The sequence below is a fragment of the Grampus griseus genome, assembly GCF_964374135.1.
Source record: "Grampus griseus genome assembly, chromosome: 9".
Taxonomy (NCBI): Eukaryota; Metazoa; Chordata; class Mammalia; order Artiodactyla; family Delphinidae; genus Grampus; species Grampus griseus.
Window position 1 is genome coordinate 89,519,872 of NC_139003.1, and position 26,407 is coordinate 89,546,278.

At 39.2% G+C, this 26,407-nt stretch overlaps 1 protein-coding gene across 1 annotated transcript in view; it reads right to left on the reverse strand.

Annotated features, from left to right (window-relative positions):
* Nucleotides 1-26,331, reverse strand: part of COG5 (component of oligomeric golgi complex 5) — a 285,669-nt gene extending 259,338 nt beyond the window's left edge. Inside the window, exons 1-5 of the mRNA XM_082661812.1 lie at nt 26,233-26,331; nt 20,780-20,919; nt 17,120-17,177; nt 12,364-12,418; nt 12,195-12,264 (exon numbers count right to left, since the gene is read on the reverse strand). Coding sequence (XP_082517938.1) covers nt 12,195-12,264; nt 12,364-12,418; nt 17,120-17,177; nt 20,780-20,919; nt 26,233-26,326 — 417 coding nt within the window. The 5' untranslated portion in view covers nt 26,327-26,331. The remainder of the gene's footprint in view (nt 1-12,194; nt 12,265-12,363; nt 12,419-17,119; nt 17,178-20,779; nt 20,920-26,232) is intronic.
* Nucleotides 26,332-26,407: the final 76 nt, after the last annotated feature.

Here is a 26,407-nt window from a genome sequence, read left to right on the forward strand (position 1 = left end):
ATATCTTGGGTCACAAACCAAGCCTTGGTAAATTTAAGAATACTGAAATTGTATCAAGTATCTTTTCCAACCACAACGCTATGAGACTAGATATCAATTACAGGAAAAGATCTGTAAAAAATACAAACACATGGAGGCTAAACAATACACTACTTAATAACGAAGTGATCACTGAAGAAATCAAAGAGGAAATTAAGAAGTACCTAGAAACAAATGACAATGGAGACATGACAACCCAAAACCTATGGGATGCAGCAAAAGCAGTTCTAAGAGGGAAGTTTAGAGCAATACAATCCTACCTTAAGAAACAGGAAACATCTCGAATAAACAACCTACACTTGCACCTAAAGCAATTAGAGAAAGAAGAACAAAAAAACCCCAAAGTTAGCAGAAGGAAAGAAATCATAAAAATCAGATCAGAAATAAATGAAAAAGAAATGAAGGAAACGATAGCAAAGATCAATAAAACTAAAAGCTGGTTCTTTGAGAAGATAAACAAAATTGATAAACCACTAGCCAGACTCATCAAGAAAAAAAGGGAGAAGACTCAAATCAATAGAATTAGAAATGAAAAAGAAGTAACAACTGACATTGCAGAAATACAAAAGATCATGAGAGATTACTACAAGCAACTCTATGCCAATAAAATGGACAACCTGGAAGAAATGGACAAATTCTTAGAAATGCACAACCTGCCAAGACTGAATCAGGAAGAAATAGAAAATATGAACAGACCAATCACAAGCACTGAAATTGAAACTGTAATTAAAAATCTTCCAACAAACAAAAGCCCAGGACCAGATGGCTTCACAGGCAAATTCTATCAAACATTTAGAGAAGGGCTAACACCTATCCTTCTCAAACTCTTCCAAAATATAGCAGAGGGAGGAACACTCCCAAACTCATTCTACGAGGCCACCATCACCTTGATACCAAAACCAGACAAGGATTTCACAAAGAAAGAAAACTACAGGCCAGTATCACTGATGAACATAGATGCAAAAATCCTCAACAAAATACTAGCAAACAGAATCCAACAGCACATTAAAAGGATCATACACCATGATGAAGTGGGGTTTAATCCAGGAATGCAAGGATTCTTCAATACACGCAAATCAATCAGTGTGATAAACCATATTAACAAACTGAAGGAGAAAAACCAAATGATCATCTCAATAGATGCAGAGAAAGCTTTCAACAAAATTCAACACCCATTTATGATAAAAACCCTGCAGAAAGTAGGCACAGAGGGAACTTTTCTCAACATAATAAAGGCCATATATGACAAACCCACAGCAAACATCATTCTCAATGGTGAAAAACTGAAAGCATTTCCGCTAAGATCAGGAACAAGACAAGGTTGTCCACTCGCACCACTCTTACACAACATAGTTTTGGAAGTTTTAGCCACAGCAATCAGAGAAGAAAAGGAAATAAAGGGAATCCAAATCCGAAAAGAAAAAGTAAAGCTGTCACTGTTTGCAGATGACATAATACTATACATAAAGAATCCTAAAGATGCTACTAGAAAACTACTAGAGCTAATCAATGAATTTGGTAAAGTTGCAGGATACAAACAATGCACAGAAATCTCTGGCATTCCTATACACTAATGATGAAAAATCTGAAAGTGAAATCAAGAAAACACTCCCATTTACCACTGCAACAAAAAGAATAAAATACCCAGGAATAAACCTACCTAAGGAGACAAAAGACCTGTATGCAGAAAATTATAAGACACTGATGAAAGAAATTAAAGATGATACAAATAGATGGAGAGATATACCATGTTCTTGGATTGGAAGAATCAACATTGTGAAAATGACTCTACTACCCAAAGCAATCTACAGATTCAATGCAATCCCTATCAAACTACCAATGGCATTTTTCACAGAACTAGAACAAAAAATTTCACAATTTGTATGGAAACACAAAAGACCCCGAATAGCCAAAGCAATCTTGAGAACGAAAAACGGAGCTGGAGGAATCAGGCTCCCTGACTTCAGACTATACTACAAAGCTACAGTAATCAAGACAGTATGGTATTGGCACAAAAACAGAAATACAGATCAATGGAACAGGATAGAAAACCCAGAGATAAACCCACGCACATATGGTCACCTTATCTTTGATAAAGGAGGCAGGAGTGTACAGTGGAGAAAGGACAGCCTCTTCAATAAGTGGTGTTGGGAAAACTGGACAGGTACATGTAAAATTATGAGATTAGATCACTCCCTAACACCATACACAAAAATAAGCTCAAAATGGATTAAAGACCTAAATGTAAGGCCAGAAACCATCTAACTCTTAGAGGAAAGTATAGGCAGAACACTCTGACATAAATCACAGCAAGATCCTTTTTGACCCACCTCCTAGAGAAATGGAAATAAAAATAAACAAATGGGACCTAATGAAATGTAAAAGTTTTTGCACAGCAAAGGAAACCATAAACAAGATCAATAGACAACCCTCAGAATGGGAGAAAATATTTGCAAAAGAAGCAACTGACAAAGGATTAATCTCCAAAATTTATAAGCAGCTCATGCAGCTCAATAACAAAAAAAACAAACAACCCAATCCAAAAATGGGCAGAAGACCTAAATAGACATTTCTCCAAAGAAGATATACAGACTGCCAACAAACACACGAAAGAATCCTCAACATCATTAATCATTAGAGAAATGCAAATCAAAACTACAATGGGATATCATCTCATACCAGTCAGAATGGCCATCATCAAAAAATCTAGAAACAATAAATGCTGGAGAGGGTGTGGAGAAAAGGGAACACTCTTGCACTGCTGGTGGGAATGTGAATTGGTACAGCCACTATGGAGAAGAGTATGGAGGTTCCTTAAAAAACTACAAATAGAACTACCATATGACCCAGCAATCCCACTACTGGGCATATATCCTGAGAAAACCATAATTCAAAAAGAGTCATGTACCAAAATGTTCATTGCAGCTCTATTTACAATAGCCAGGACATGGAAACAACCTAAGTGTCCATCATCGGATGAATGGATAAAGAAGATATGGCACATATATACAATGGAATATTACTCAGCCATAAAAAGAAAGGAAATTGAGCTATTTGTAATGAGGTGGATGGACCTAGAGTCTGTCATACAGAGTGAAGTAAGTCGGAAAGAGAAAGACAAATACCGTATGCTAACACATATATACAGAATTTAAGAAAAAAAAATGTCATGAAGAACCTAGGGGTAACACAGGAATAAAGACACAGACCTACTAGAGAATGGACTTGAGGATATGGGGAGGGGGTAGGGTAAGCTGTGACAAAGCGAGAGAGTGGCATGGACATATATACACTACCAAACATAAAATAGATAGCTAGTGGGAAGCAGCCGCATGGCACAGGGAGATCAGCTTGGTGCTTTGTGACCACCTAGAGGGGTGGGATAGGGAGGGTGGGAGGGAGGGAGATGCAAGAGGGAAGAGATATGGGAACATATGTATATGTGTAACTGATTCACTTTGTTATAAAGCCGAAACTAACACACCATTGTAAAGCAATTATACTCCAATAAAGATGTAAAAAATAAAATAAATAAAGGGAATAATTAGATGGCAAAAAAAAGTCAAAATACAGCATAAAAAAAAAAGAATTCCAGTTAACGTAAGGCCATGATTTTTAGTACAAAATGAAAAAGTTAATCTCAAAAGCAATATTTGAATCCCAACTTAACTATGGAAGTAATGTTTTAATGTATATTTCAGCATAAAAGTAAAACATTAGCTCTAACGCTCTGAGCAGGACTTGCAGTGCCCACACCCTTTCTTCAGGAAAGTAGCTTGGGCAGCTCCTTATATGTGGTTCATGGTATTTCAGGTCATATGACCTTGTGACCTTAGCCACAGCTGACTAGATCAGAGAAACAATGCCAGCTCAATGCTATGCCACAAAGTCTATCACCAGTGACCTATCACACTGTCTCGTGCAAGAACTGCCCAAAACTGTTACAAACAGACACTGTTCTCTTTAGGAAAGTGGGTGTATAGGATAGAGCAGAAGCCTTGAGACAAAAAAGCCAAGAGTGAAACAAGGAGCAAGTGAAAAGGAGAATGAGGGTTAATCCATAGTGGCAGTAAGAAAAAGTAGCAGACAGAGATGCAGGACCTGAGTTATAGGAAAGGGTGATTGTTAGGATATTATTGTAGGCCAAGCCATATTCCACTGTCCCACGATACCTCTTTGACTGTTAAGACAGGTTTCTATGTATCCTCACTGCCCCACATACCCTTAAGTGGTTATCTCTGAAATAACCTGTATCTCTCATCCTTCTGAAAAAGACTGACATTCAAACTCTTCTCACATGCTATATTTCTCAGATTGTTATAGGAGATATTTATAAGTCCATTAAAATTTTTTAGTATTATATATGTTGAGTCACATATGCTACATATTTTTTAAAAACATTACAACTAAGGCACAGACCAAGGAACAAATTATTTAACTCATTTCTTAAGCATTTAATATGGTACATAACACTACGCTAAGGCTAGACATTCAAATATTAAAATATTATCATAGCCTTCAAGGAGCTTAGTCTTATAGGAGAGTATGAGGAAGGGAAAAATTATGTAGAAAGTATTATAATGGAAACATCTACAGGATATTAAAGAAATGAAAAAATTAAAAAATAAACATTCTGGGACTTCCCGGGCAGTCCAGTGGTTAAAACTCCACGCTTCCCATGCAGGAGGCGCGTGTTTGACCCATGGTCGGGGAACTAAGATCCCACATGCTGCACACTGCGACCAAAAAAATAAAATAAAGTAAATTAAGTAAATATTCTGCTCTGTCAGAAGGGCAGGAGAGGACTTCACAGACGAGTTGACTAGAATCTGCTGAGTGACTAGAACATTCTGAGTTAGGGAAAAAAATGTGCAAAGGAATGAATGTGAGAATCTCCAGCACACTTAGGAACAGTAAGTAGTTCAGTGTGATTAGTATCCATAATAAATTTTTTTAGAATGACAAAAGGTAAAGTTCATAAAAAGCAAGTAGAGGCAATAACATGAAGGGACTTACATGCCACATTTAGAACTTAAGACTTCATTCTCTTTTGTGTTAAGGAAGTACTGAATAATTTTATCAGGGGAAAAAAATAATCTGATGTTTATTTTATAAAAAAGAGAAGACACGTAAGTTTCTTATTTTTAATAATGGCAGACTAGGACTTCCCTGGTGGTGCAGTGGTTAAGGACCCGCCCGCCAATGCAGGTGACATGGGTTTGAGCCTCAGTCCGGGAGGATCCCACATGTAACGGAGCAACTGGGCCCATGCGCCACAACTACTGAGCCTGTGCTGTAGAGCCCACGAGCCCCAACTACTGAGCCTGCATGCCACAACTACTGAGGCCCGCGCGCCTGGAGCCCGTGCTCCACAACAAGAGAAGCCACCGCAATGAGATGCCCACACACTGCAATGAAGAGTAGCCCCCGCTTGCCACAACTAGAGAAAGCCCATACGCAGCAATGAAGACCCAACGCAGACAAAAAATTAATTAATTAATTAATAATAATAAAATAATGGCAGACTATATTTTTAGCTTACCATTAAGAACTAAAACTGTTGTATAAAATGTAAAAATGTCTCAAAAGCATCAAAGAAATGATAGTATGGATACAAACACCAAGCCAAGAGTAAAGCACAGTGAACCCCAAGAGAAAGGAAGCAAATCCACTTGTAATCTGAGATCACTTGCTAGTCCTGGAAAATTAGATCCTACATTTTGATAGCCTCTGAGACAAAGTGGAGGAGAAGAGTTAAAATTGATTAATTTAATGTTGTTCTTGGACTGGTAACGATTTCTGCTGCCATAGAAAAACAAAACAAATCCTCTCTGAAGGACTGAAATATTCTAAAAAATAACTTTTCAAATAAAATGTCCAACACACAGCAAAAAGTAACCAGGCACCCAGGAAAACTGGACTCCATTAGACAGAACCAGCAAGCACCACCAAGATAAACATACCCACAAAGACTACAAATACTATACCTACCAGAGTAAGGCAACAGAATACTTCAGCAGAATATATTCAAAGAAATCAAAATCAGGGAACAAGAAATAGGTCATATAGCACTTTAGGAAAAGAAACATAGAACTTCTAAAAATAAAACATACAATAACCAAAACTTAGCAAAATAATAATCGACTATTTTAACCACAGGAAGTGGTCAGGAATAAATTAATGAAGTAGATAACCAATCAGAAAAAACTCCAGAGAACAGCAAGGAAAGGAAAAAAAATGTAAAGTAAGGAAAAGAGGGTAAGTGACTTAGATGATAAAGAAAGTTGAGTGTACATTTAATCAGAATCGAAGACAAAGGAGAGAGAGAATGATACATACTTGAAGAAAGCACGGCTCAGAAATGATGAAAGAGATAAACTCACAGATGGAAGAAGAAAAACAAATTGCACATGAAATGAATAAAAAGAAACCATTCTGAAACTGAAGGAAATCAAAGAGAAAAACAAATATCATATGCTAACACATATATATGGAATCTAAAAAAAGAAAAAAAATGGTTTTGAAGAACCTAGGGGCAGTACAGGAATAAAGATGCAGACATAGAGAATGGACATGAGAACACAGTGAGGGGGAAGCATAAGCTGAGACGAAGTAAGAGAGTGGCATTGACATATATACACTACCAAATGTAAAATAGATAGCTAGTGGGAAGCAGCCACATAGCACAGGGTGATCAGCTCATGCATTGTGACCACCTACAGGGGTGGGATAGCAAGGGTGGGAGGGAGATGCAAGAGGGAGGGGATATAGGGATATTATGTATATGTATAGCTGATTCACTTTGTTATACAGCAGCAACTAACACAACAATGTAAAGCAATTATACTCCAATAAAGATGTTAAAATAAGTAAATAAATAATTTTTAAAAAAGAAACCAGAGGAAACGTGCAGATTACCTTCAAAAGACCAGGTCAGAATGACAGCTTCTCAACAACTAAATTGGAAGCCAGAACACAATATGCCAAGTATAGAAAGGAAGGAAGGGAGAGAGGGAATAGACAAATAATTCATTTTAAAAATGAGCAAAAGATATGAATAGACATTTCTCCAGAGAATATATACAAATGGCCGATAGGCACAATAAAAGATGCTCAGTATCATCAGTCATTGGGGAAATTCATATCAAAACAACGAGATAGTACTTCATAACCAATAGGATGGCTATATTAAAAAGAAAACAAGTCTTGGTGAGAAAGAAATTGAAACCCTCATATATAGCTGATAGGAATGTAAAATGGTACAGCTGCTTTGGAAAACAGTTTGGCACTCCTCAAAAAGTTTTTTCCAGCTCTGCTGAAGTATAATTGACATAGAACATTGTTTAAGTTTAAGGTGTTCATATATTGATTCGATACATCAAAATGTTAAAGAGAGTTAGCATATGACCTAGCATATATATTCTCAGGTATATACCCAAGATAACCGAAAAAAACACGTCACACAAAAACTTGTACACAAATGTTTGTAACAGTTTTTATTCATAATAGCCAGTAAGCGGAAACAAGTATCTATCAACTGATAGGCAAGCAAAATAAATGGATAAACAAAAATGTGGTATATCCGTACAATGGAATATTATTTGGTCATAAAAAGGAATGAAGTACTGACACATGCTACAACATGGATAAACCTTGAAAACATTATGGTAAGTGAAAGAAGACAGACAAAATAATGCCACACAATGTATGACGCATTTATGTGAAATATCCAGCATAGGCAAATCCACAGACAGACAGCAGATTAGAAAGCTGGGGAGGGGCAAGGGGTAAGGGGGTAGGAGGAGTGATTACTACTGAGCCTAAGGTTTCTTTCTGGAGTAATGAAAATGTTTTGGCATTAGACAGCAGTGATGATTGCACAACCCTGTGAATATAGTAAAAACCACTCAGTCAACACTTAAACGTGTACTTTAAAGTGATGAATTTTATAGTATGTGACTTATAATTCAATTTTTTTTAATGAAGGCAATTTCTACTTCTAACAATGATGGAATAATAGGGCAGAATTTACCCTCCCATCTTAAACAACTAGAAAACTGAACAAAATACATGAAATAAAATTTTCAGACAACAGATACTGAAAAATAGCACAGGAGAAAGAAAATAAAGAAAATGAGCTTAACAACTATCCCAATTTACTGCCGGAAGACAATTTTCTAGCTGAAGCAGAGCAAAGGCAAACAGAACATGACAGTCTCTCTGAAGTGTGGAAACAGATCAGATTTCAGGAAAGCCAAAAGGAGCTAGAGTCTATGGGCAGAGAACTGGCCAGGAAGGAGAGGTTGGGGAGATGTGCAGAAAGATGGCCTCAAGTCTCTGGCTAAGTGCCAATTTGTGCATGTGTAAGAGGAAACACAAGGAAAGAAACACTGAAACAATGCACAGAGCTCATAGTGGAAAGACCTAGTAGTAAACATGGCTAAACTACCGCTAGGCTAAAGGATGCTCTGAACCTGCACTAACAAAGATTTAAAACCAATCCTTGGGGACTTCCCTGGTGGTCCAGTGGTTAAGAATCCTCCTTCCAATGCAGGGGACGTGAGTTCGATCCCTTGTCAGGAAACTAAGATCCCACATGCCAGGGGGCAACTAAGCCCGCGTGCCACAACTAGAGAGCCCATGTGCTGCAACTACTGAGCCTATGCACCACAACTAGAGAGAAGCCCGCACACCGCAACAAAAGGTCCCTCATGCTGCAGCAAAGATCCCACATGCCGCAAAGATCCTGAAAGCCGCGACTAAGACCCAATGCAGCTAAATAAATAAATAAATATTTAAAACCAATCCTCAAAAAGATCAGACTAATTTCAAGTAACTTAACTGTGAACAAGAATAAAGTCCAACACCATTTCAAGGAAATTTTTTAAAATCCAGACCCCTGAACACAAAACACACCTTTCCAGTATAAAATCAAAAATTACCAAGCATGAAAAGAAGCATAAAAATAAAACCCATAACAAGAAGAAAGGTCAATTGACAAAAACTGACCCAGAAATAGCAAAGATTAAAATACTAAAACATCTATTATAGCTGGGGTCGCCAGTCCCAGGCCACGGACCGGAACCGGTCTGTGGCCTGTTAGGAACCGGGCCACACAGCAGGAGGTGAGCGGTGGGTGAGTGAGCGAAGCTTCATCTGTACTTACAGCCGCTCCCCATCGCTCACATTGCCACCTGAGCTCCGCCTCCTGTCAGATCAGTGGCAGCATCAGATTCTCATAGGAGCGCAAACCCTGCTGTGAACTGCGCATGTGAGGGATCTAGGCTGTGCGCTCCTTATGAGAATCTAATGCCTGATGACCTGTAGTGGAGCTGACGCAGTGATGCTAGCTCTGGGGAGTGGCTGCAAATACAGATTATCATTAACAGAGAGGTTTGACTACACAGAGATCGTAATAAATCAACTGCTTGCAGACGCATATCAAAACTCTACCAGTGAGTGGAAAGTGACAATTAAGCTGCATCTGGTGGCAGGCTTTACAGCGGCAAGTGAGTTGATGTACTTCAATTGTACAACTGCATGTGGTGGCAGGCTTTAAGTCAGAAACTGACACTTATTTCAGTCTGCGCATGGCCTGCCCATTATTTTATTTACCACTTCTGTCCGCACCTCTTTCCTGCACTGTGCACTTCTCTCAGTCACAGTGTGGGTAAGCCCACAAGCTAACCCTAGCCAAAATGAGGAAAAAACAAATGTCGCTGGAGAGCTTTTTTGAAAGGGGGTAAAACCCAATGATGAGACAGCAGAAGACTCTAAGAAGAAGCCCTTTACTGGGCTTCCCTGGCGGTCCAGTGGTAAAGAATCCACCTTACAATGCAGGGGACACGGGTTCGATCCCTGGTCGGGGAACTGAGATCCCATATGCTGCAGGGCAACTAAGCCCGCACACTGCAAGTACTGAGCTTGCGCGCCTCAACTAGAGAGCCTATGTGCCGCAAACTACAGAGCCCACACGCCCTGGAGCCTGTGCACCACAGCTAGAGAACAGAAAACCTGCACGCCACAACTAGAGAGAAACCTGTGCACTGCAACAAAGAGCCGGCGTGCTGCAATGAAAGATCCCGCGTACCTCAATGAAGATCCTGCGTGCCGCGACTAAGACCCGACGCAGCCAAAAATAAACTAACTAACTAAATAATAAATAAATAAATCTTTAAGAAAAAGCCCTTTACCATTGGTGAAGAGTTGAGCCTGCCTGCTGCTAAGGACATCTGTCATGAACTTTTAGGAGAGGCTGCAGTTCAAAACGTGGCACGTGTTCCTCTTTTGGCTAGTACCACAACTAGACGAATTGATGAAATAGCAAAGGATACTGAGGCACAATTGTTAGAGAGGATTAATGAGTCACCATGGTATGCAATCCAGGTTGACGAGTCTGCTGGTGTTGACAACAAGGCAACAATGCTTGTTTTTGTGCGTTATGTCTTTCAGGAGGATGTGCATGAGGTTATGTTATGTGCACTTTTGTTGACAACCAACACAATAGCTGCAGAACTCTTCAAGTCTTTGAATGATTACATATCAGGAAAAGTGAATTGGTCATTTTGTGTCGATATACACACAGACAGAGCGGCTGCCATGACTGGATGGCTTTCTGGTTTCACTACTTGGGTCAAAGAGGTTGCTTCTGAATGTGAGTCTACACACTGTGTCATCCACAGGGAAATGCTGGCTAGCCGAAAAATGTCACCTGAACTTAACGTTTTGCAGGATGTGATTAAAATTATCAACCACATTAAAGTACATGCCCTTAACTCACATCTGTTTGTGCAGCTCTGTGAGGAGATGGACACAGAGCACACACGTCTTCTCTTATACACAGAAGTGAGATGGCTTTCTAAAGGTAGATCACTGGCCAGAGTTTTTGAGTTATGAGAGCCACTCCAGAGATTTCTTTTAGAAAAACAGTCACCTCTGGCAGCACATTTCAGTGCCACAGAATGGGGTCACAAAACTTGCTTACTTGTGTGACATATTCAACCTGCTCAACAAACTCAATCCGTCACTTCAGGAGAGAACCACCACTGTGTTCAAGTTGGCAGATAAAATGGCTGCATTCAAAGCCAAACTGGAATTATGGGGGCAATGAGTGAACACTAGGATTTTTGACATGTTTCAAATATTAGCAGAGATTTTGAAAGAGGCTGAGCCAGGGCCTTCTTCCCCCCAGCTGGTGCATGATCACCCATCTCAGCTTTCAAAAGAGTTTGAGCATTACTTCCCAGCCACAAAAGACCCCCGAATTGGGAAGGAGTGGATCTGCGACCCATTTGTGAATAAGTCCAGTGAATCGACTTTGTGCTAGAAGAAGATCAACTGCTTGAGACTGTAAATGACGGTGGTCTTAAAAGTATGCTTGAGACAACTTCAAATCTCCATACATTCTGGATTAAAGTCAAGGTGGGATATCCTGAGATTGCCACGAAAGCACTGAAAAGCCTGTTTCTGTTTCCAACATCCTATCTTTGTGAAGCAGGGTTTTCTGCAGTGACAGCAATCAAAACAAGACTACAGAGTAGACTAGACATAAGCCACACACTTCAGGTGTCACTGTCTCCCATCACCCCCAGATGGGACCAACTAGTTGCAAACAAGCTCAGGGCTCCCACGGATCCTGTATTATGGTGAGTTGTATAATCATTTCATTATATAGTACAATGTAACAATAGCAGAAATAAAGTGCACAATAAACATAATGCGCTTGAATCATGTGAAACCATCCCCCCACCCCCACCTCCCCGGTCCGCGGAAAAACTGTCTTCCACGAAACCGGTCTCTGGTGCCAAAAAGGTTGGGGACTGCTGTATTACAGAAGTTATAGGTTTGGGTTCCTTACATTGGATCATAGCAAACTGTAAGGATAAAAGGTTTCTTCCTGTTCTCTATTAAGAGAAATAATTTTGAACTCTAAAAAGTTAGTAATACACTGATATAATAAGAGTGAAAATAATTCACTTTAATAGTAGTTTAGATTTTTATTTTTTAAACTGAATATCTTCTTTTAAAGCTCTTTAGTATTTTTCCCGTTTTCTCTCATATTCTCTTACTTCCTCAGAATTCATTCTCTTGAAATTTGCTCGCTTATAAAGACAAAATGAAGTAAAAGTACAAAGAAATGACAAGTGAGGACCTACCTGAAGTCTTGCTAGTTGAGCAGTACGGGCTACTATTTTATTGTATGGCTCAACAATTTTTGCTTTCATCCTAAAGGAAAAACAGAAAGAGGAGTGACAAAATCATCTTCAAACTATCAATGGATAAAAATCTTTCCATTTCATTCATTTACAAAATGAACAACAGTACCTATCAACAGCTCCCTGTAAAGCCCCAATTCTTGTCTGCATCATCTGAAGGACACCTAGGAAAACATAACAGCTTACATTACTTTACAAATTTACGAGGGTTCAAATTGGGTAAAAAGTTAAAAGAAAAAAATAGAGAAATTTTCCATATTTTTCTGCCATCATCATAATCCAACCAGTATCTTTTACCTAGACTACTACAAAAACCTCTAACTAGTCTTCCCCGTCCTAACCTTGCTCCACTAAAGAAGTCTGACAAGGAATGGGGAGTGACGGCTTAATGGGTACAGGGTCTCCATTTGAGGTGATGAAAAAGTTCTGGAACTGGATAGTGATGGTTGCACAACACTGTAAATGTAATTAATAGCACTAAGTTATATAGTTTAAAATGGTTAAAGTGGTAAATTTCATGTTAATGTGTATTGTACTACAATTACAAAAAAAGAAGCGTGGGACTTCGCTGGTGGCGCAGTAGTTAAGAATCCACCTGCCAATGCAGGGGACACGGTTCAAGCCCTGGTCCAGGAAGATCCCACATGCTGCAGAGGAACTAAGCCCGTGTACCACAATTACTGAGCCTGCACTCTAAAGCCCGCGAGCTGCAACTACTGAGCCCGTGAGCCACAACTACTGAAGCCCACACGCCTAGAGCCCCTGCTCCGTAAGAAGAGACGCCACCGCAACGAGAAGCCCACGCACCGCAATGAAGAGTAGCCCCTGCTCGCCTCAACTAGAGAAAGCCCACGCCCAGCAATGAAAACTAAACACAGCCAAAAAATAAAGAAACTTATTTTTAAAATTATATTAAAAAAAAAAAAGCCTGAGTGATCTTTGGAAGTGCAAATTATAACACTCATCTGCTAAATCCCTTCCCCAGTCTCCCCTTTGCTCCTATGTTAAAACTAAAGTCCACAGCTTGGTCTACAAGGCCCTGAACGATCTGGAAATGAGGTACTCTCCTCCTGGTATACTCTCTCTAACTCCCAATGCTAGATAAATAATAAATATGGACAGCAAGTATATTATTGCCTTTACTCCCTACTTACATAACATGATGAAGAACTGTTTATAAAATTGTAAAATTATTTTCAGGAAGACAGATCTGAAATTTTACTTTTTTATATGCCTAAAAATGGGCTTTCCAATATTACAGATTTAATTATTTTGAACTATATTCTTTAAAACTCAGTTTCTATATTCAACTGGCATAGCTGTAGTTTTGAAACACAGTATTCTAAATAAATTTAAGTATAGAATGTTGTCATATTAGATGAAGTAATTTCAGAATTAATTAATACTCCTATCTGCATACAAATGTTTTAATATGGCTCAGTCCAATAGAATCCTTTCTGGACCCAAGGATTTCTGCCGGTATTATGGTTCACTGACCTTAAATCTCCAAGAATGAACTGGCTTTCCTTGTTATCATCACTTCCTCACATCTTATTCTCTCCACAACCCACTCGCAACACCGTTCACACATATGCCACCAAAACAGATCTTGTCAACGTCACCAGAAATCTCCAAGGTGCCGAATGCTATTGTCAGTTCTGTCTTGATCTTGTTCTAACTCTCAGAAATGCATGACACGTTGAACCACTCCCTCCCTAAAACATTTTTTTCTCTAGGCTTCCAAGTCATCACCCTCGTGGGCTCCCTCTGATGGCATGAGTTGCTCCCACTCCTTCTCTGTTGGATCTCTACATGCTGGAGTACTCCAAGATTTGATCCTCAGCCAATTTCTCTTCTCCACCTAGAATCTCTCTTAGGGATTTCATTCAATCCCAATGTTTTAAACACTATCTGTTCAATAAAATACTGATTTTATATACACACATACGTACATACATCTATATAGATTTTCTTTATACCTGCCTATCTATACACACACACACACACACAAATCTCTAGCCCTGAACTCTCTTATGACAAATTTAAGACACCCAACAAGATAACTTCTGCCCCACCATGATCCTCTCCAGTGTGACGCATCTCAGTTACTCATACCATCATCTATCCAATTTTTTCAGACTTAAATCTTAGGAATCACTGTTGGTGACTTTTTTCGCTCAGACTTTTCATTTCCCATCAACAAATCCTATCAGCTCTACCCCCATTTTATCCCATTCACTTCTCTCTCTTTATATCCACCACTAATTCAAGGCACGATCAACGTCTACTACTCTAATAGCTTCTAAATTGGTACCCCAGATTCTACTCTTGCCTTCCTATAGAGCCACCAGAGAAAACTTTTTAGAGCATTAATCACGTAACATCTCTAATTAAAACCCTCCAATTGTTTACCATTGCATTTAGAATGAAAATCAAAATTCCTTCCCAAGAACCTCATCTACAATTCTTTCCCTCATTCACTAAACTCTAGTCATACTAGCCTTTTCTTTCTGCCCTTCAAACATGCCACGCTAATTCCATTTATTGGTCCCTCAGCTTACCACACTCTCCTCCCCAGATAGTCATGTGGTAGCTCTTTCTCATCATTCAGATCTCAGTTCAAATGTCATCTTCTCAAAGAAGCATCTCCTGCCCATCCTAGCTAGTAAGGAACTCCCATTCTTCTACCTCATCATCTATTTTATTTTCTTTTAGGACTTAAAAGTACCTGAAGTTCCCTACTTACACATTTTTTTTTTTTGGTCTAATTCCCTACCTAGAACATAAATATCATGAGAACAGTGACTCTATTGTTCACAGGTGCCTGGTATCTAACAAGTTCTCAATTACTATTCGACTGAGTGAGCAAATAAATGAAGAAATTAGGCTATCTCTTTTTAATAAAATAGGCTTAATCAAATATACCTCCAAACTCCATAAGGACAGGGACTCTGTATATTGTTACAGCTGCCTGGAATCTAACAAATTCTCAATTAAAATTTCAATGTATAAATAAACAAAAAAATGGAGAGTAAATTTTAATAAAATAGGCTAAATAAATATATCTCCAAATGAATTATATGGCCAAAATTTTACATATATAGGAGAAAAAGTAGATGAAGTAGAAGTTGGGGTAATACATTTTCAAATACATAACACACATCTCAAAAAGTTTAATAAATGATTAGAAATACACATCATGCTAAAATGAATACTAACTGATTCATACTTTGACTTATGTTCAAATAATCTGGAGAATATTCTTAGATTATCATAGGAATTCAGGGAAGTCAGCCTTTGTACTGTACACAGTCACCCAATGGATAGTCATTCTAACTCAGTCTAACAGCATATTTTAAATGTTTTAAACACTGAAAAGCACTCTGGGGAAAATCAGCACACTATAGAACTAAACACACATAGGGAATTCCCTGGCTGCCCAGTGGTTAGGACTCGGCACTTTCACCGTGGTGGCCCAGGTTCAATCCCTGGTTGGGGAACTAAGATCCTGCAAGCCATGTGGTGTGGCCAATTTAAAAAAAAGAAAAAGAAAAAGAAAACCACAATGAGAAGTATTTCTGTTGTGATGATTCATCTACACCTATATATACTCAAAATCAATGTACTACCATGACATCCCTATGGGTTTCTATAAAGGAAAAAAACCTTTATTCGTTTACAAAAATTACCATTGAAAACAAGGTATTATTTACTTGCTTCCAGAAACATATAAAAATATTATGAGATTAAAGAAAATTAATTTTCCATAATAAGTCAGTACCTAGAGCCTCTTAATTTTCCCATGAACATAGTCTGATATCTATCCTAAATATTCAAATAACAAACTGTTATCTCCAAAATACTATGTTCTTCATCAGGATGCCTTAGAAACAATGCACATGCTGAAAATAACATCTTTGAGTGCACGTAAGAAATACTAGAGGAAGCATTAAAGAATATTGCATCACAGAAAGCAATATCCTTCTTCCTTAAGAATTTCATCAACATAGGGAAAAATCACTTAGCTTTCTTTTGATGTGCAATGATTAATAGTAATCACAACACAAGTGATAATGGAAAATACAATATTAACATTTCATATTTATGAGATGTAGTTTAATTTAATATAGAGAGAATGACAAATTCATAAAAGATGTAGTCAAACGAAAATAAGAGAGTTCATAATAAAAATCCAATGTATTATCATTCTACTATACTTTCATTTTTGAAAAGCATTTCAAAGAAATAGGAAAGAATTCAAGCCTATTTCCACTACTTTAGTGGAGTTGATTTTGTTTTTGTTTCTTTTTTTTTTTTGTCCACGCCACGCGGCTTGCTGGATCCTAGTTCCCCAACCAGGGATTGAATGTGCGCCCACAACAGTGAAAGTGCGGAGTCCTAACCACTGTAACCACTGGAATTCCCCTGCTTATTTGTTTTAATTAACTAATAGTTATAAAAGCACTAAATATGTGCCAGGAAAAGTTCAAAGCATTTTGTTAACTCATTTAATCCTCTAAATAACATATTAATACTCCTCCTTTATAGATAAAACTGAGGCACAGAAAGGTTAAGTAAGTTGTCCAAAGTCACACTTCTAGTAGGTGGGAAAGCAAGGATTTAAACCCAGAGAGTTTAGTTCAGGGGTCAGCAAAGTTTTATTAAAGTTTTGTTGGAACACAGCCACACACATTCGTTTCCATATTACCTGGCTGCTTTCACCCTGTAACAGCAGAGTTTAGTAGTTGCAACAGATACAGTATGGCCTGCAAAGTCTAAACTATTTTCTTTCTGACCCTTCACAGAAGAAGTTTCCAAGCCCTGGGCTAGCTCTGTACCATGTATAATAGTTAACGGAACTATACCTTCCAAAGATTCAATCCCAGTTGCTTGTGCCAATAAATCTTCATGTCTTGCAACAACCTGAAAATCAAGAATGAATAATCAGCACTCCAAGTATTAAGTATTTTAATTTGTAACCACAAAGTAGAATTGAAGGGCTCTCTCTTTATGGAAAGTGGGAAAAATTAAAAAAAATGTTTTTGTATCAGCAAAAAATTTTTGCTGATACAAAAAATACAGGGTATAAAGGTGTGTTTGAGCTGAATGACTGGTGGGAACACAAACACGCTATAGCTCAACACAGAGCCAAAGATGTCTTTTCATTAGCCCCATGGTTTCCTAGGGGGATGTGCAGGACGAGTTGTGCCCAAACTGAAAAACAAAAACCAGCTAATTCTTGCCATGCTAATTAATACACGCTTCCCTTTTAAAGAGTGTTTTCAAACATCGGTTCTTTTAGTTCTTGCATTTAATTCAGCATCATCAAGACCACATTCTAATTTGGAAAGATAAAGCAGAGTCAGCGCCTCCCTAAACATCTCTCTGCTTCCAGCTTCCTAATGTCACAGCAAATCCTCTTCCCTGCAGAAGACTGGTATTTTTAAGAAAATTAGGGCAGTGTGAATAGTCATATCAAAAAAAACCCATAAAAGTTAAGAGTTAAAGGCTACACACAAAAGAGTCCTAGAAACACCAAGAAATCAAGCAAATCTTTAGAACAATGCAGGAATCCTTATTATTTTGTACCCTTTATTAAAATGAATAAGAAGTTTCATGTCTAGTCTGTAAACTGAAGCTCCTAATCAGCAAAGATTCATTCAATGGAATGCCTAAATCCTCTACTTTGTCCTGTTTCACACGTCACTTGTCATTCTACCAAGTTCCTCTATCACATATCTAAAATAAGTGTTACTTTTGGACTCCTATGTCTCTTATCCAGAAGACATCTGAGTTCTCCCCAGTCCACTGATATGGTCATTAATGTGTCCATCCTAATAAGATGAATATTTTTCTAATTCTCTATTCTTTGTCCCTTGTGATACTCTGGAAAGGTTGAAAAGCCTAAAACTACAATTTCATAGACTCCCCTTTCCAACAGATTTAGAAGACAGAAGAAAGAGGAAAACTATCTTCCCATTACTGTTTCAGCTAGTTAGCAAAGTCCTGAGACCTGAGGATTTAGAGACAGTTGAGATAGCCCTATAGATCATTCCAGAGTTCAGTTACCAAGCACCCAGAAGCTGAACTTTAGCAGTGGCATGGCAGGTAACAGCAGGAGCTTCCAGGTCTCTGTGTTGCACCTGTGGTAGATCCTTCAACTCATTCCATTAGCTGTCTATCCAATCCTCTGTATGAAATACCTTCCTGCTTTAAATACCTAGAGCAGTTTCTGCTTCCTGTACTAAAGCCCTGACTAACACATACTTTGGTACACATTTTGTAATTTTAATCATCTCAATGATATTTTTTTTTTTTTTTTTTTTTGCGGTACGCGGGCCTCTCACTGTTGTGGCCTCTCCCGTTGCGGAGCACAGGCTCTGGACGCGCAGGCTCAGCGGCCATGGCTCACGGGCCCAGCTGCTCCGCGGCATGTGGGATCTTCCCAGACCGGGGCACGAACCCGTGTCCCCTGCATCGGCAGGCAGACTCTCAACCACTGCGCCACCAGGGAAGCCCCGATCTCAATGATATTTTAAATTATTTTTATTATATTTTATTTACTGGTTTGGTTAGCATTATCCCAATTTTGCTTCTGCAGAAAAACAATTGTAGCAGGTTTAGATCTCATACCAGGAATCAGAGACTTCCTCCACCCTACATACAGAACCACTGTAAGCATAACTTGCCCCCTCTAGGAGATGTTAAATAGATTTTAAGTTTTTACTGATTCCTTCAGAGAAGGTACTATATGCAAAGAATAAGGAAAATGCCAACCACAAAAAGGCAGAAAGAATTTCAGGTGGCTCCTGCAAAAAGCTACCCCCTGAGAAACCTAGGCAGAATTAAGTGCCTGGGTTTTTCCCCTGCTCCCACAGACACTTTGTACTATTCTATTTAAAAAAGGCATCACTTGCCTGTCATTATTTCTGTCTGTATCTGCCACTGGTCTGTGAATACTTGGAGAGCCAGGAAATGTTTTCATTTTTCTATCCGCACAGCCTAAAGCAAAGCCTGACAATTAAAACTGTCCTATAAATGTTTCTCAATAAGTATTGATCTCTAATTATATAATCAGAATTTTAAACTGACCTTAAAAGTCACCCCAGTCTGAACTAAGCTGCTCTTTTTTTTTTTAAAGAACTGTCTATAGTATATACTTCTATCTTTTTTTTTTAATAAATTTATTTTTTATTTATTTTGCGGTACGCGGGCCTCTCACTGTTGTGGCCTATCCCGTTGCAGAACACAGGCTCCAGACGCACAGGCTCACGGGCCCAGCCGCTCCGCGGCATGTGGGATCTTCCCAGACTGGGGCACGAACCCGTGTCCCCTGCATTGGCAGGCGGACTCTCAACCACTGAATTTATTTATTTTTTATTTATTTTTATTTTTGGCTGCACTGGATCTTAATTGCCACGCGCAGCCTTTCTCTAGTTCCGAAAAGCGGGGGCTACTCTTCGTTGCGGTGTGCAGGCTTCTCATTGTGGTGGCTTCTCTTGTTGCGGAGCACAGGCTCTAGGCACACGGGCTTCAGTAGTTGTAGCACATGGGCTCAGTAGTTGTGGCTCGTGGCCTCTAGAGCGCAGGCTCAGTAGTTGTGGCACACAGGCTTTGTTGCTCCACAGCATGTGGGATCTTCCTGGACCAGGGCTCAAACCCGTGTCCCCTGCATTCGCAGTCAGACTCCTAACTACTGCGAAACCAGAGAAGCCCCAAACTGCTCTTTTAATTGATAAAGTAAGACACGAAAAACTTAAGGGAACATGTCTCATTATACCAGATCTAGGTTTCCTGGAAAATAGTTCATTTATTCATGCAATTTGTTCATTCATTTAAATATTTAAGTGCCTACTCAGAAAGAAAGGCAACACTAGAAAGTACACCATAAAACCACCCTATAAAAATCACAGAATAGTAGAAGAGGAAGGAACCTTCAAGATTTTCTACTACAATCTCCTCTTCCCCCTTATTCACTCCAACCCATTCCATAGGTTTTTTTCCTTTTTTTTAAAAAAAAAAAGCAAGACTCAAAGGCATTACATGATATGAAAGTTAACAGCACAACTGAGATTTGGACCTATCTCCTAACTCCCCTCATTGTGTTCTATCCACCACAAATTTATCAACTTTCTGTAATTTCATCAAATATTACATTTTGTGCTCATAAAGTGTGAACTGCTGGTGGGAACATCCCAGTTTGTCTTATTCACACTGTTCTGCTTCCAAAATTCTATTTTCTATTATCTTTATCAAAGACATCCTATTTTTTGCCTACCTATACTCTCTCCATATCAGTTAAGATGATGAAAACAAAGTATGAATAAAAGGTTTTGGAGAGATGGGTATATCCATTTTTCAAATAACAAAAAGTAGTTTACAGAAAACTTTTCAAAGATATACTTGGAAAAATATACATTTGTTCATGTAAATATGCATTTAGATTAAATAATAAAAGGATTATAAAAATGATATATTATCTCTCTGCGTTGAATAAATTGTATGATCCAGAAAATTGGAATTACCTGTAAGTGCAGTTCTTTATCCAACTGACTGATTCCTTGGGCAAGTTTTGCTAGCTGTTCAGCAATTACAGCTTGATGAATAGATCGAGAAGTATAAGTTTTTACATCAAAGTCTTCATTTAAAAAATCACTATAACACTCTGGGAAAAAAAATAAGAAAAAAATCCTTATTAATTACACTGCACCAAACCACAGATATTAAACAACAGAACAATTATAATCATAGTTAACATATTTTGAGGTCTTTCTATACACCAGAAAGTACTGAAAAGGCTTTCTGTTGTAAATGAGAAGAGGCGGTAGCAACAGCAGAAGAGACTGGTAAAATTCACTAAGAACTTACTACGCGTCAGGCACTGATATAAGCACTTTATACATACTAACTCATTCAATGTTCACACAACCCTGTTGGAACTATCATTCTCCCCGTTTCACAGGTGAAGAGACAGGCACAGACAGGACATGCAACTTGTGCAACTTCACTGTTTGAACCCAGGCAGTGTAGCTGCAGAGCCCACGCTCTGGACTACTATGCATATTCCTAAAAGCTAGTTTTTAATCAGTGAGTCAAAAGGAAAATATTGAGTAAAAGATTGAAAAAAAAAAAAAAACTACGAACCACAGCTTTTAACACAAGAAAACAAGGTCACTGACAATGACAATAGGAAAACTGACTGTATTTGATAATTATGGTCTCCAGCATCTCCAGACTGATGCACAAATACTGTTATAATAAAGTGAATCTGAAATTTTAATAGAAGTAGGCAAATGCAAACTTACAGGTATTACTGAAATTTTGGATTTCTGGGTGAAATAAATAAATGGAAAGAGAAACCATGTTGGAAGTAGACCAGTAAGAGAAAGAAAAAAAAGGGACTTCCCTGGAAGTCCAGTGGTTAAGAATCTGCGCCTCCATTGCAGGGGGCACAGGTTCAATCCCTGCTTAGGGAACTAAGATCCTGCATGCCACGCGGTACAGCCAAAAAATAAATAAATAAAAATTTTAAAACAAGAAGTGATGCTAGATGTTAAGAAGATACCTTTCTGTACAGAAATCCACAAATTTGTGGGTGAAAGGAAAGTGGAGAGAATTATGAACGAAAAATAGATACACAGAAGTGAAGTCAATGTAGGCATAAACAATTATCTCCTAGCCATATGGTAGATATACGTAAGACTGCCTTGACAGAGATTATGAAACTAACAAGCTATAAAATAGAGTACTTATAAGAAAACTTCAATTGTCTATATCCACTATAATGTACACCCCATGAGTTTGCTTTGTGTACTACCACACCCATAGAGCCTGAACAATGCCTGACACATCGCAGGTGTTCAATACTGGTTGAATGCATGAATTAATCTATGTATCAGCTGGAAGTATCATTCTGCTAATAGCAAAGACTCATTCTTGACTACTCTCAAAGTGTAGTGGACTGAAAGAAGGAAACTGCTACTTTGGCCTTAATTCTGAGAACCCCATTTCCTTCGAGTTTGCCAAGTAGTTCTCAGAATTAAGGATCCTGTCAGGCAGACAAGTGGAGAAGGCTATTCCAAGAGGGAAGGTTTAGAGGCAGCAAACATAATGGCATATTTTGAGGAATAAGGATAATACTGACTTAAGTATGTCTAGATCACAGTGTGTTTTGGGCAGAAAGGGTAAAGAATGATAGGATTTGAGGTTCCAACGGAAGGTTGGGGTGCAGTTTGAAAAGAGGCTGGTAAAATATTCAAAATGTTCAGACTATTTCCCATTTAAGCTTTTAAAGCCAAGAAAGAGCTCTGTTAGCCTTGTGTTGTAGAACAGTTTCTGGCAGCTGTATGGAGGATGACTGAAAAGGGATTAGCCACTCGGTGGTGCGCTGGGGCTGGCTCGGATTGGATCCTGAGAGCCAACTGTTAATCTCTCAGGAATTCTGTGAGCCAGCTGACATCACATGTAGGTATCTTAAAACTGACCATGGGGGCTTCCCTGGTGGCGCAGTGGTTGAGAGTCCGCCTGCCGATGCAGGGGACATGGGTTCGTGCCCCGGTCCAGGAAGATCCCACATGCAGCGGAGCGGCTGGGCCCGTGAGCCATGGCCGCTAGGCCTGCGCGTCCGGAGCCTGTGCTCCGCAACGGGAGAGGCCACAGCAGTGAGAGGCCCACGTACCGCAAAAAAAAAACTGACCATGGTAAGGGTATTTACACCATGAAATTTAGCATACACTACAAAATCAGGGCTTCTTCTATTTTCCCAGGACGCTAATTTATGTACACACCCATGGAATAGAGCCACAGAGGCCAGTAAGGTGTTATGTTAACAGCCTAAGTGACAGGATGAAGACTAAGATAGTAGCAGTAAGACTGTCAAGGAAGTGACAAATTTGACAAATATTCAGACACCATAATGTATAGGACTTACAGACAAGCTGAAAGATGGGTGATTAGGTAAACCAAGAATTAAAGGATGATTCCCAAGTTTCTTGATTAACTGACATAGGGAATTCAGTTTTGCATAAAGCAGTCCAACAGAAATCTTTGTATAAAGATGAACATGAATGTACCCCTGCCTCCAAGGAACTGATAACCTACGTGGGAACAAGCACACATCTAACCTACGTGGGAACAAGCACACATCTAACTTACCACATACAATTAATGGTAACAGAGACTACCAGAGGAAAAGGTTAGAGGAGAGGGGTTAAAAAAAAAAATTCATTTCACTTTTTCATGTGCAGAACCTATACTATTTGTTCATATGTAGATTTGTATATGTAGAATTAGTAGTGCTTGTTCACTGTCAAGAGAGAAATGTCCAGTAGAGAGTGGTTCTATAGCTCAGAAGAGGAGTACGGGCCATATGTGTATATTTGTATACATATTAATTTTCAAACTATGAAAAAAAGACCAGATGATTTAGGAAGACATTTTAGAATGCACAAAAAAGGAAAACGGGAACGACAGAGCTCAGAAGCAGGAAAACACCAAAATATGGGGGTAGATAGAAGAAATGAAAGCAATCACAGAAATTAAGTGTTCAGAGAGAAAAAAAAACAGGAGAGAACAGCAAAAAACCAAAAGGGACAGCTTAAAGAAAGTCAGTAGTGTCAAAGGTCTTATAAAGATCAAACGCAATGAAGGCTGAATACTGGCCATTGGATTTGGCATCTGAAGACAGACTGTCCTTCGTGCTTCTCTTTTAGCTTTCTCATGCCTATAGGAGGCACATCAGAAACACCTCACAAAATTTCAAACTATGCATCTGCTGACCAATCCTATCCTCTATCACTGGCAGACCCCTGACACAGTGGATCACTGTTACTGATGGAAATGTTTAATTCCTTAGGAATGTTGTGGGAGGGAAGAGTGGAGTGAACCACTGAATTAGGGGCGAAATGAAGACGACAAGCATCTAAAGAAAGCTGAAAAAGAACACTTAGAGAATTAGGAAATTAAAAAAAAAATGGAACAAGCCACATGAGGCAAGTATTTCAATAAAACATTCGAACCCTTTCATAAGTTCAAGTAAGAAAGACCGAAACAGTGTCCATTTGATTTATCCACAAGAAAGTCACTGGAGACCTTGGCAAAGCGATTTCAATGGCATAGAATGAGGGTAACTGGGTCCTTGAGGAGACAGGAAGAAAATCCAGAGCACCAAGGGGAGGGACTGTCCTTAGGAGGGAATGGAGACTTCACTTCTTTTATAATTGAAAATACAACAGAAAAGAAGGAAGAAAGAATGACTGCAGGTTCAGGCTTAGTTTATACGTTTAACCGCAAGAAATGGAAGAAGCGCATATCTAATAGATTTTTTTTTTTTTAGGGAACTTGAAAACCATTTGTCGAGCTTGAAGGGAGTGGTTCGAAAAGAGTAGATTTAAATAATTATTGTGGAAGATGGGAAAGAGAACTAAATAGGAAAATACAGAAAGCAGAATTGAGGACTGTTTACCCTCCAAAAACTGATTACAATTACTGGAATGCACCCAACTGAAATAAATACCCATGCGCGGCATGTACTGTTTCCTTCACTTCACCTGGGAACGTCCTATTTACACCTCAAAACCAACTCCATCTAGAAAGCCTTTCCTGACACTCCCTTAAACCACTCCCAGTTATCATCCTCTTTTGTATTCATGTTTTACTTCGTATACAATTCTACTGCTACTCTTACAACACTATATTACGGTGCCTACCTTTCTAACTCTACAGGGCTATTTCTCCTACCAAAATGGTGAGCTACTTGAGGGTGGGAATTGCGTATATATCAGGAGCTCAAAACTTGGTTAACCTGAATTTAAATTAAGGTACAAAGATGCATTAGCCAGAGATCCTAACCTAGAGAACATGATCTAGTTCAGAAAACATCATTAGTAACTTTTGACAAAAGTATGTAAATTATAATCAGAAGGCAAGGAATTAAGGGCAATAATAAAACATACAACACAGAAAACAAACAGTACTTTAGAACTTTATTTCATTCGTTTAGAACCTATTTGGGTCTACATATGTGTGCATATGCTTCTTTACTGTGATGTTCAATTTTTAAAAACCACTTACTCTGCACCTACTGTAGGCAAGTTACTGTTATTAACTCTGCAGAATATAAAAAGGGGTTTTACAATGAAGTACAAAAGATTAAGTACACTAATTATTTTAATACAAGGTTGAACGTGATGGAGATTAGGGAAGAAAATTAAGAACAGGTGAGAAGGATCTTAGATATTTGAACTTTATTCTGAAAGAAAAGAAGTTTGGGGCATGTTAACTTCATTAATACAATTTTATGTGCTTCTCAAATATACTATGTCTAACTTATCCTCTTATTTCTAGAAACTTCTATCCAAAACTATCAATAAACTTGATTGCTATATTCAATACGTATAGTTAATCCCAGCCTGAACGAATGCTCCCAACCCTCCCCCACGTATGGCTGTGGATAAACGACTTGTAAAAAAAAAAAAAAAAAAAACAAGCGAGCTTGTAAGTGGGGCCACCTGTGCAGTCCAAAAATTTATTAACAGGGGGATGTTTCCAACTCTACCTAAAAATGAGACCCCCTTCATCAAGCGCTTGTAATCTGCTCTAGGTCTTACACTTCTCATGGAATCAAACGCTTCACCTTTTCGTCAAGAACTGCGGTAGCAGTGGGTCACCGAGGGCGGGAACTCGGGACATCAGCGAAACCCCAGGAGCGTGGAGGGAAGAGTTGAAATGAGGAGCCTCCAGAAATCAGGTGTCCCCAGGACACCCTTTCCCTTCCCAGGAAAGGAAGGGGACAGCAACTCCTGGAGAAACAAGTTGGCTAGGCCAGCACCCAGACGCCAGGGGGCCGGGCGGAGGGGAGTGGTCACGCCGAGACAGGAAAACTTTCCGCAAAGCGAAGGGTTGAGTCCACCACTTGGGCCCAGGTGCGGAGCAGGACAATCCCCCAACCCCATGGCCCGGCCAGACCCCGACTCCTTACCGTCCTGCAGGAGCTCCCGGACAGTCGCTGCAGCCGCTCCGGAGCCCAGAGCCGGACGGCCAGGCAGAGCGAGGCCGCCGTCGCCACCTTCCATGTTGGCAGGTGCCGGGGAGATGGCGTCAGCAGCGACGCGCCCCGCCCAGGTCATGACGCAGAATCCCGGCGCCGCCAGCTC